The 12553-nt window shown below is 40.8% G+C and overlaps 1 protein-coding gene across 1 annotated transcript in view; it reads right to left on the bottom strand.

The window, feature by feature from the left end:
- The window catches only part of DYNC2H1 (dynein cytoplasmic 2 heavy chain 1), a 1848033-nt gene that overhangs the window by 465956 nt on the left and 1369524 nt on the right, over nucleotides 1-12553 (bottom strand). Inside the window, exons 73-74 of the mRNA XM_029602426.1 lie at nucleotides 7516-7593; nucleotides 2552-2683 (exon numbers count right to left, since the gene is read on the bottom strand). Of these exons, the coding sequence (XP_029458286.1) occupies nucleotides 2552-2683; nucleotides 7516-7593 (210 nt within the window). The remainder of the gene's footprint in view (nucleotides 1-2551; nucleotides 2684-7515; nucleotides 7594-12553) is intronic.

Raw genomic sequence — 12553 nt, 5'->3', positions numbered from 1 at the left:
CATAGAATACATTTAGACTGCAATTTAAGATTGTATTTTTTAGATTTTTAACCTTTGCAGCTGTACCTTTCAGTTTTTTTCTAATTTCCCCATTTTATCAAAGTTTCCCTTTTGAAAATTTAGTGTTAGAGTGGTAGATTTACATATTGTCCCCCCTTCCAGTCATTAGTTCAAATTTTATAATTTTGAAAGGAACTGAGTTCATCCTGCTTCTTTGGGGCCCTGTCAAGGGACAGGGGCTGAAGACCAGTGAGCTCATTCACACCCTGAATGTGACAAACAGCTGTGACAGCATGAACCCCAGCTTAGGAAGAGGTATCCAGTTAAACTTTAAGTGCTTTGGGATTTTGAGTTAAGTGGGGAGGGTTTCTTGATTCCCTCTTCCTGCTGGGATTTCAGTACAGGATTAATAGCCTGATCCCACAGATTTTTCCAGAAAAGAAATCTCCTCCAGTAACAGCTAAGTATAAAAGAACAGCTGAACCAAAGAGAGGGAGAACAAGAGAAGGAGTCCCCATCCGGATTTTTGCACATCAAGGGACCAGGACAGGTTGGGTATCCAGGGGGAAGAAGATGTTTAAAGGAAGGATTTTTGGAATGCACAGGGAACCCTCTTCTAGGATTCCCTCACAGCCGCTGGAAGAGTTATGCACATTTAAAATCACCATGGGCTCTACCCAGGTGTCTGTTACAAGGATATCTACCTATCCAAAAGAAATTCCTGTACCACTATACACTCAGTTTTGGACAATGGACTTTAACTTTATGAATCAGAAAATTATTATTTTACACCCAGTCTAGTCCTGTCTAAATTTTTCAGCCTCTCACCTCTTGGGAAGCATCACTATGTATATAGACATTGGCGACCTCTTTTCTCATCTGGGCCATAAATGAGAGCTTTTCCACATAAAAATAATCTTCCTCCAGGGATTGAGAGTAAGATGAGGACAAGTCAGCTACCTGGAGCAGCTCCACCTAGAAACTTGAAGTGAGGTTTCGGTAGTTGTGTAGGGGATAGGAGCCACTTTGACATGCAGAGTGAGACTTACGAAAAGAACTATATACTCTTGTGAAGATTTGATGTCCTTCAGAGTGAGGAAACTCAAACAACGATGAGATTTGTACAATGTTCTCTCAACCTAGCTTGATGGACTCTCTTCCTGGGTAACATCAAGCTAGGTTGAGAGAACATTGTAAAAATCTCATCGTTGTGCGAGTTTCCTCACTCTAAAGAACGTCAAATCTTCACACGAGTGTACTGTTCTGTTCGTATGTCTCACTCTGCATGTCAAAATGGCCACTAACCCCTACACTACTACCTAAACCTCTCCTTGAGTTACTAGATGGGCCTCCTTTAGTAGCATAAATAGCTAACTACTACATGGATCTTATGGATAGTCTCTCTCTCTCTCACATATCTCAGGCCCCTCCCCAGCCTAAAAATACCCAAAACACAATTTGTGAAAAAAATCACAATTTACATTATGGGCATATTGCACAGCTTAACACCAATGAAAAAGGTGTAGTTATTTTCAGCATTAAAATTGTGTGATATCATGCGTTATGGCTTCGCACTTTGCAAAGCCAGCTCACTTTTACAAAAATCACACCCTCGACTTCTCCCCTTTTAAAAATTAGCATCGCACCATGCGTTATGGTGCTTAACGCATGCAAAAACGCCATAATGCGAGTTGGAAAATAAGCCCCTTAGGTTTCTAAGGGTGTAGCGATGTGTAAACTAAAGTTATTTAAATTTATGTGATGTATTTAATGATAATTTGGCAAAAGCCTGCAAGGGCAAAATTAATCTATTGATAATGCTGGGCCACTCCCTTGTTTTAGATAAATTCCTGATTGATTTTTAATGTGAAAATGTCTCTTGTCCTCTTAAATGGGATAAAAAATCAAGAATCTAATTATTAATTGGTGGGAGGAAAAATAAGACACACTTAAAATTACCTAACTTTTTTTCTTTCTATCTGGCACAAACACATAGAATTACCTACCTTTCCTTTTTAATGAAGCTCACAAACAAAAGATTAGTTTACTCCACAATCTCACTCTTTCCCAAACTTTTAAGTCCCAAAATTACACGGTAAAGTGATATTCACCGATTCTCTTCAGCCAAAAGCAAATTTTTCTTCTGCTCTCAATGCTCCCTTCAGATTGACGGTTATCATGCACATTCCCCTACTATATATCTTGAGCTTCAAAAGTAAATGACTATTAACAAATCCATTTGATGATACACACTTCAATTAGTTTGCCAGAGTGATCCTCTGCTATTGTTCTGGTGTAACTTTGATACCTAATTAAATCAATAACACTTCATTCACACCTTTTTAAAGTAAGTCTCTGGTGAAACTTCAAAAGGCTTTTATAAACAGTTTTCTCCTTTTAGGCATCTGGAGTTGGGAGGTGAAGCTTTATTTATTTTTATTAATTTTTCAAAATTAAATTACGATTTTAAGAAATAATGAAGAAACTAGTTAAAATGTAATTTGATTAGAACAAAAAATGTTCTGTTCAAAGACCACTTAGTACTTTTTACCTGCTGAAAAAGGGAAATTTTCTTGACAATATTAGCTGGGAAGTCTTGTTCACACATTGAACTTCGAGAAAAGTTAAGCCACAGGTTTGCATCTTCAAGATTAAGTATCTGATACAGAACTGGTAATGAAGCCTGTAAAAAAAGAGAACACCACACAGGTAGTCTGGTTAAAAGAAGTAAGATTAGATTCTTATCTCTTTGTAGCTCTGTTGTTTCCTCTCTGAATTGATTTGTAGGGCTACTACTATTTTGTAAACTAATATGTTGCATTAATTACCAATAAGTTATCCTGTCACAAAATGATGGGTTATAACAGCATTACTCATATCGCCTCCTCCACAACCCATCCCAACACAGACTCCTTCCTCTCTCCCTCCCGCAAGAAAATAATGTGTAACTGCTCCACTTGTGTCAGAAACCCTGGTCCAACCCAATTTTAAAAACAACTGAAGTCCCTGCATGTCCTGGGAAACCTCCCCTCCTGGCCCCCTCCCTTACTTTTGAGGGCCATGGCTTCAAGATGACATCGACCCATCTCCCTTATACCTTGGTGGATGCTCTATGCATGTGTTAAAGGGAATCAGCTTATACTATTTGTGAACATCACACATTAACTTGCTAATAAGAAGCACTAAGTGCACACTATGTATAAGTAGAGCATGATATGTCCCACCGACGATAAGCCATTTGTGAGTAGTGCATGCTCTTTACAAATAGCATATGATAATTCTCTGAGAGAATTTCTCTCCAGTGCAGGCAGAGAGCAGCTGCCTGGACACTGACACAAACATGACTGGTACCAACTGCGGACAGCTGCCTTTTTTGTGCTAGATTCAAATTTCATATTCATTAATGTAATACCTGCATTGGGTTAATAGTTGAAAAAGTTAAGTAGGTGTATTTCTAATACCTTTTTACAAAAATCAATATCTGAACAGAAAAGAATCTTAAAGATTTTGTTTATTTTAATTACCAACTGAATAATCTAAATAAAATGTTGCTATCATTGCTGCCTTAGCCAACACGGACATGCAAATTTAGGCCTATTGCTATTAAGGAGTTAACAAAAATTCTCAAGGAGATTAAACTTTCTTCATTATGTTTTTATCGTGACTCTTCCAATTTGATTAAAGAAGCAGGACAGGTGTTATCACTGGTCTATAGCCAAAATGCTTCCAAAATGAATGTATTCAAACTTTACTAAATCTGGGTCACTGAGAATGAAAATGATGCTTAAAATTATTGATTGGCTTTAGTATCCAAGATATGTTACTGGGTCAGTATATATGACCTTTGATTTGGGAATTGCGGAGAATAAGTGAGTTAAGGGAAAGGATCTCAAACCCAAATGACCAATATATACCACTGACTGACTCTATGAATAAATCTATGACTGGATTTGGACAATACTTGCTTTTTGGACACAGCAATGGAAAAAACTAAAGCAGCCTTCAAATATCTCAGTAGTAAATATTCAAGGTTAAGTGAAGCTAAGAAAAAGGAAAGAGTCTTTGCTGGCCCTCAGATTCGTGATCTTCTTCGAGATGATGCATTTAACCTTGATTTGCATGGCAAGTTAAAAATGGCATGGTAACACATTTTTTGGCAACAAAGCAGACAAATCCAGGATCTCCTGGTTTTGTCTGGATCTCCTCAATAGGTTTTGGAGGAGAATCTCTTGGAATTGAGACAAAACTGAGTTGGTAACCTCGAGATATTATTGAGAGTACCCATTGGTCTGTTGTTATTTGTACCCAATGGTTGTAAAGGAGGAAACTTGGCCTTCTACTGGTAGATCCAGTTGTGGGTTGTGGAGATGGCTTTGGTCTCTGGTATTGGCCTCAAAAGCCTGCAGCTGGTCCCGTCTGTGGTGGAGGTTGAGGCCTAGCAACTCTAGGTTGTCTGGGCTGAGATCTTTGCTGCGGACGAGAAGATCTGCCCCTTGATGCTGGAGGGTAATAACGTCTCAAGACTCTTTCCTAGGAGGGCGGCGAGATGATGATGCAGCAGAATCTTGCGGAACTGATGACAGTTGTCGCAAGGTTTCTGTATGTTCTTTCAACTGGGCCACAGCATCCTGCACCTTTGAGCTAAAAAGGTTGTCCCCTACGCATGGCAAATCAACCAGTTTTTTCCCTGACCTCAGGCCTGAGGTCTGAGGCCTTCAACCATGCCCAGCGACGTGCACTTATTCCTGAGGCCGCTACTCTGGAAGCAGTTTCAAAATTGTCGTAAGCGGCTCAGACTTCGTGTTTACCAGCTTCAAGCCCTTTGTGTATTATGGCTTCAGCTGCTTCTTGGTACTGCTGTGGTAATGAATTTGAGAGATCTTGCATCTGTTTCCACAGATTTCTCTGGTATTGCGTTATATATAGCTGATATGACGCAATCCTTATAGAGAGCATGTTTCCCTGATAGAATTTCCTGCCCAAGGAGTCCAGGAATCTGTGATCCTTTCTAGGAGGAGTGGAGGAATGAGGTCTTATTCGCTTAGATTTCTTTTGTGCAGGCTCCACAACAACTGATTGATGTGGCAGTTGTGAATTTTGGTATCCAGGGACATTTTGAACCAAATAAGTGGTGTCCACTCTCTTGTTTATGGATGGTACTGAGCATGGATGCTCCCATAGTCTGGGCTGTAATTCTAGCAGAACTTCGTGGACAGGGATGACCAAGACTTCTTCCCCTCCCTTCCCCTACCTAACCCACCCACCCAGCCCTGTCTAAGCCCCCCCCTTACCTTTGTCGGGGATTTACGCCTCCCGGAGGGAGGCGTAAATCCCCGCGCGCCAGCGGGCCTCTTGCGCGCCGGGACGCGACCTGGGGGCGAGTACGGAGGGCGTGGCCATGCCCCCGGACCGCCCCGGGCTGTAGCCACGCCCCCGTACCCGCCCCCAAAACGCTGTCGACACGCCCCCTAAACGCCGCGACGACTGGGCCCGCCCCCGACACGCCCCCCTCGGAGAACCCCGGGACTTACGCGAGTCCCGGGGCTCTGCGCGCGCCGGTAGGCCTATGTAAAATAGGCTCACCGGCGCGCAGGGCCCTGCTCGCCTAAATCCGCCCGGTTTTGGGCGGATTTAGGCGAGCAGGGCTCTGAAAATCCGCCCCATACTGTGTAAGTGGGGGAATTTTAAAAGTCACTCGTGCCAACACCATTACCAGTTTTACCAGTTCATTCCCACTTTGCCCAGGTAAGGAAAAGAACTTACAAATCCCCCTAGTTAAATAGCCTCCCTTCTCCCCTGTTAGATCCGACCCTTAAAACCCTGCTAATCTATTTGTCTTTATTTTATAACTTGCACTTCATCCATAGCAGAAGTAAAGTTACGCAGCATGGGACCCCGGCATGTGCCTGTGCGCATAATTATTTTCATACAAATTTCAATGTGAAATCCAGGAATACCCATGCCCTGCTCAGACCTCGCCCACACCCCACCCCTTTTATAAACTTTTCATTTGTGCGCATAGTGGCAAGTACATGCTTATGCAAGCAACTTTTAAAATTTGCTCTGTGCCCATCGGTCTGACTTGTGCGTGTATCTTCTGGTTTTGGCATGAGCCAAGCTTTTAAAATTCATCTTTATCTTCGCAATAGATGGATATAAAATGTAAAAACTTAAATATCATGGTAATAGTAGCCAATCAGCTGGTTTAACTGACATATTTGAATTCAGCACATCAATATCAATAATAAATGCCACATTTTATCACTGAAGTAGACAACTTCTAAACTTTTGTATACCAGTGATATGACAGCTCAGGGCTGTCTATCTCCAGCATTACATTATATGGTAATCAAGGCAATTTTTAAAAAGCCATATGTGAATACTATTGTTGTTGACCATTATTGTCCCATTTTAAATTTACCATTTTTGACCAAACTGATTGAAAAGGTAGTCCTTCCCCAGCTATTAGAATTCCTGCATGATGCCAGTATTCTATATGATTCATTCTGTTTCAGTAAGGGACATAGGACAGAGATGGTCCTGTTAGCACTGGTGGATGGAATTCAGACATAAACAGACAAAGGCCAGAATTCACTCCTGGTCTTTTTAGATCTATCAGTGGCATTTCTTACAATTGACAATGAACTATTACTGGAAAGCCTGCAGGCAATAGGTGTTGCAAGACTAGTGTGGAACTGGCTAAAGTCATTTCTATCAGACAGAACACAATCAGTGTAACATGGAAATTTGCAGTCAGCTTCTAGACCACTGATTTATGGGATGCCACAGGGGTCTGTTCTTTCCCCTTCTCTTCAATATTTACTTGCAGCCATTTACATATGTCATTGAGCAGTTTGGGGTTGTGTGCCATATTTTTTTTAAAGCAGCTCTTTTAAGGGTAGATAAAGATCAATCATTCATTATTTTGAAGTTAAATGCATGCTTACTGTTTGTAGGTACATGGTTGGAGGCCCATAAAATAAAAATGAATCCTAACAAATCAAGAGATGCTTTGGGTCTCCATAACAGCTAGACAGCTGGTGCTTAAACCATTGGATTTAGGGATAGTGTTTGAGCTCAGTAAGGTAGTGCTGAGTTTAGGAGTCTTTTTATACTCTTCTTGATTGATGGAGTCCCAGGTCACATCTGTAGTTAGGCATTCAATTATGTGGTTGTGCCTAAGTATGATAACTGTTGAGGAGATAGACAAATCCAGGAGAGGCCAGCATGGTCTTGAGGACCATGCTGGCCTCTCCTGGATTATTCTGTGGAACATAAGGAGTGAGAGAATATCTTGAGTACTTAGGAATGTAATCAGAGAATAAGAAATTATGGCTAAAAAGAATTAGAAATAGTTTTAATTGGCCTGGCCTGATTAAAAAGGACTTCCTGTCAAGGTGTGAACCAAACAAACCCCGTTTGAAAATACTGCCCGAGAAAAGCATTCATGGATGAAAACAGAATAGTATATACATAACAGCATTAGTAAGACATCAAAACATTTTCCATAAATACCTTTAATAATGCTACTGCCCAGACTCGTTCTTGATCAATCCAGGAGGGTATTTGATCTCTAATAGTCTTCTGAGAATCCTTAAGAATTAAAAAAATTAAAAGTTAAACACATTACATTTAAAAGCAGATAATGATATACAAACCAATAAAGTTTAATAATGGTCTTGCACTTGTCAAAATTAATAAATGTATTCTGTCAATACATTATACCATATCTTTTCAAAAATGTGGCTGAAATATTTATATTTCAAAAATTGTTACAATTTGTATTATTTATTTTTATTTATTTAATTTGTAGGACTAACACTGAATTATCTTCTTAAATTGGAACGCCATTCTCGGTTTAAAGTCCACTTTACTTTATTAATATATTCACAACTAAAAAACATTTTTTTGAAAACTTTTATACCAGTCTCAAACAAGGTAAGTACCCCAAAGTTAGATATATTTCAGCTCAAAGTGAGCAAATCCAAATTGAACTGTACTTATCTTGCTGGACATATGACAATCAAACCCCAACATGAATTCATGTTTCGAACGCCCATCTGCATCAGGGGGTATCTTCTTCCAAACGCTCACATGTCACCCAACCTCAAGAGATCAATCCAAATTGAAGATTTCTATATACAAATTCACTTCATCCTATTGAACTTAATCAATCATCAGTTTTTTAGTTATGGATATATTCATGAAGTAAAGTAGGCTTTAAACTGAGAGTGGCTTTCCAATTTGGGAAGCCAATTCAGTGTCGGTCCTACAAATTAAATAAATAAAACATAAATAATACAAATTGTAACAATTTTTTAAATATATGACCAGCAGACCAGTGATTTATTTCATTGGTATAACTCCTTTGATGGTCTCTGGAATTTACGTATTTTTTGACCATATTTTTTGTGATTTATATACCATTGGATGTTAATTATAAATATAGAAATAAAAAGAAAAGGGTGTACAGGACTAGGATTTCTGCTGTCATTTAACTATATACCAAAATAAATCCAGAGCCATACATGGAGGAAACTCAATCGTTCAAGTACTGTTGAGACCTCTAATGACTGTTGAGCCCCCTAATGACAAATTTTCAGATTAACTTATTTAGGGTTTGTTATAAACTTCCACAACCACTTAGAATGATTGAACACCCATTTGAATGTTACAATCATTTTTATTTATTTAAAGTTTTTTTTATATACCGGCAATCATGAAAACATATCTTGCTGGTTTACATAGAATGGGGGTGCAATAAAATACATAGAACTTAAGAACAAAGAACTAGAACTGTGGTGACAGAAGGTACAGTTACATTTAACAAGGTGGCCAAACTTGGAGTAGGAAAAATAGAAAAGAGGATAGAAAATGGTTAAACAATATACAATTTAAATGTAGTATACAAAATAGATAAATGTTATAAACAAACGGCAAGGTGATTTAGGAGTTATTGGATTGTGTCATTGAGTTGTGTCCGGAAAGGCTTGCTTGAATAACCAAGTCTTAAGTTTTTTCCTAAAATTTGGGAGGCAAGGCTCCTGTCTGAGGTCTGTAGGAATGGAATTCCACAGTAGAGGGCCAGCTGTGGAGGTGGCACGATCTCTTACGGTAATGTGTTTGGTTGTTTTCGCTGGGGGAACCAGGAGGGAACCTCTATATGCATCTCTGGTAGGTCTGGTGGAATTATGTACTTGGAGAGGGAATTGGAGATCGAGAGTGGTGAGTTGATGTATAGTTTTATAGGTGATAGTTAAGGCTTTATACATGATGCGGAAGTATACGGGTAACCAATGAAGCTCTTTCAGGATGGGTGAAATGTGGTCTCTTTTCCTTGCGCCTGTCAGAATACGGGCAGCTGAATTTTGAACCATCTGTAGTGGTTTGGAGTATGATGAAGGTAGACCTAGCAATAGGGAGTTGCAGTAGTCCAGTTTCGAAAATATGACTGCTTGGATGATCGTTCTGAAGTCTTGAGCGTGGAAAAGAGGTCTTATCCTTTTCAGGACCTGGAGTTTGTAGAAACAGTCTTTGGTTGTTTTGTTGATGTGTGCTTTGAAGTTTAGCCGGTTATCTATTAACACTCCTAGGTCTCTAGTTTGTGTGGTAGGGAGATTGGTGGGAAGAGTACTGTTGTTGGTGTTGTTTTCAGGTGAGATAAGAAGGATCTCAGTCTTGGAGGAATTTAAGATGAGGTGTAGACTGTTGAGTAGTTGTTTGATTTTTTGGTGGCATGATTCCCAGTAGTCAAGAGTATTAGAGTATGTGTCTTTGATGGGGATGATGATTTGGATATCGTCTGCGTATAGAAAAAACTTTAGATTGAGGTCGGTGAGAAGTTGGCATAGAGGAAGAAGGTAAATATTGAATAGAGTCGGAGATAATGAAGAACCTTGTGGGACTCCTATGGTAGAGTCAAATCTTGAGGATTCCTTGTTTTGGAGTTTGACTTTGTAACCTCTATTGTTGAGAAAGGTTTTAAACCAGGAAAGGACGGTGCCTCTGATTCCTATGGATGACAACTGGTTTAGGAGGATAGCGTGGTTGACCGTGTCGAACGCTGCGGATAGGTCTAGCAAGATCAAAAGGAATGAGTTTCCTTTGTCGAGGCCCAGTAGGAGATGGTCTGTCAAAGAGATAAGGAGAGATTCTGTGCCTCGGTTTTTTCGGAATCCGTGTTGAGGGGCAAAGAAGAGATTATTGTCTTCGATGTAGTTTGACAGTTGAGAGTTGACTAGTTTTTCCATGATCTTGGCGATGAATGGGAGGTTAGCAATGGGTCGGAAGTTGTTGGGGTCCTTCGGGTCAAGGTTGGGTTTCTTTAGGAGTGGTGAGATTGAGGCCATTTTGAGATCATCTGGGAAGGATCCTTGGGCTAGAGAGCAGTTGATGATGTTTGTTAATGATGTGGCTATTGAGTCAGGAATAGATAGGAGTAGTTTGGTGGGGATGTGGTCAGCAGGATGAGACGAAGGTTTCATTCTTCTCAGGATGGTTTGTATCTCAGTGGAAGAGATGGGCTCAAAAGTGTTTAGGCTGGAGTTTATGTAAGTCGGGTGATTATATGTCGGGAGGGCATCAGCTGTATTGGAAGGCAGTTGAGTTAAAAGATTGTTGATTTTATTTTGGAAAAACTGGGCGAGTTCTTCAGCTTTGGATTGTGTCAAGTCGCTGGGGATTTCTCGTGGTATAGTTTGAGTGAGGCTGGATACATAAGCGAAGAGGGCTTTAGAATCAAAGACCAAGTTGTGAATCTTAGATGCAAAGTAATCTTTTTTTGATTTTGAAGTGAGGGCTTTGTATTGGTATAGCGTGGATTTGTATGATGAAATGGTGAAGTCACAAGGAGTTTTACGCCAAGTCGCTTCTTTCTTTCTTAAACTTTGTTTTAGTTTTCTGAGTTCATTGGTGAACCAAGGTTGTCTGTTGGAGGCATTGGTGTGAGATTTTTTTATAGTTGAAGGGCAGAGCTTGTTTGCTATATTTTCTGTTATATTATTCCAGGAGCGAATGGCAGTGTTCGGGTCGGTGAGATCTAATAGAGGGAGCTGTGACTCTAGCAAGTTGTTGAGATCATCTGGGGAGCATCGCCTCCTGTATTGGAATGAAGGTGAAGGGATATTAGGAGTGGTGGTTTCTTTCAAAGTGAAAGAGGTAGAGATAAGCATGTGGTCCGACCATGGTACTTTTTGGATCTTCAAATTTGAAGTAGTCGTAATGCCTTTGTTGCTGAAGATCAAGTCCAGTGTGTGACCCGCTTTGTGAGTGGGTTCGTTGACTAATTGTTGGAATCCCATTGCTGAAAGGGCTGTGAGGAGGGTTACGCAGCTATTAGATGGTGAAGGATTGTCTATGTGCAGATTGAAATCTCCTAAGATGATTGTTGGAGAATCCAGGTCGATGAGTGTGGTGGTGATTTCGAGGATTGGGGAGATGTCTGCTTCTAGGAGCCCTGGGGGGGCGTAGACAAGGAGGATTTGAAGATGTTGTGATGTGAAGAAACCGACTTCCAGTTTTGTGTTAGAAGTGAATGGGTGTTGGGTGAAATTAAGACTTTTTTTAGTAGCTAGAAGGATTCCACCTCCTCTTTTTTTCAGTCTCGGGAGTGAGAAGAAGTCGTAGGTCAGCGTAGGGAGTTGGTTTATTAAAGCTGTATCTGTGGGCTTAAGCCATGTTTCGGTTACAGCACAAATATCAGGCTTGGCGTCGGTGAGATAATCGTTGAAAATAAGGGATTTTTTTGTTAGGGATTGTGCATTGAAGAGTGAGAGTGAGAAGAGGGTGAGGCCTAAAAGCTGGGTGATTGGTGCAATCAGAATAGGGGTGAGTGATTTTAAGTTGTTGTGAATGGCTTGTCTGGTGGATGGTCTTTTAGGTAGGAGGCGGTGTTGCAACGTTGGTATTGGAAGAGCTGGAGACATAATGGATGGTTAACTGGCTGTCGCTGAGGTAAGATGTCGCTGAGGTTAAAATGGAAGGCCAATGGGGGGGAGGCTAGGATGAGAGGATAAATTAATTGGGAGGTTAGGGCTCTGGATGAACGCTGGTTAGCTGCTTGCTGGAAGAGTTCAGGAAGAGCGCAGGATGGTTGTTTGTAGGATGAGTGCAGAATGGTTGTTTGTAGGGTGAGCGCTGGATGGTTGTTTGGTGAGCGCTGGATGGTTGTTTGTAGGATGTGCGCTGGATGGTTGTTTGCAAGGTGAGCGCTGGATGGTTGTTTGCAAGGTGAGCGCTGGATGGTTGTTTGGTGAGCGCTGGATTGTTTGGTGAGCGCTGGATTGTTGTTTGAGCGCTGGATTGTTGTTTGAGCGCTGGATGGTTGTTTGGTGAGCGCTGGATTGTTGTTTGAGCGCTGGATTGTTGTTTGAGCGCTGGATGGTTGTTTGAGCGCTGGATGGTTGTTTGGTGAGCGCTGGATTGTTGTTTGAGCGCTGGATGGTTGTTTGAGCGCTGGATGGTTGTTTGGTGAGCGCTGGATTGTTGTTTGAGCGCTGGATGGTTGTTTGGTGAGCGCTGGATTGTTGTTTGAGCGCTGGATGGTTGTTTGAGC

The sequence above is a fragment of the Rhinatrema bivittatum genome, chromosome 5 (genome assembly GCF_901001135.1).
Source record: "Rhinatrema bivittatum chromosome 5, aRhiBiv1.1, whole genome shotgun sequence".
NCBI lineage: Eukaryota > Metazoa > Chordata > Amphibia > Gymnophiona > Rhinatrematidae > Rhinatrema > Rhinatrema bivittatum.
Note: the sequence above shows the minus strand (reverse complement) of the source record. Positions and strands in the feature narration are given on the sequence as shown.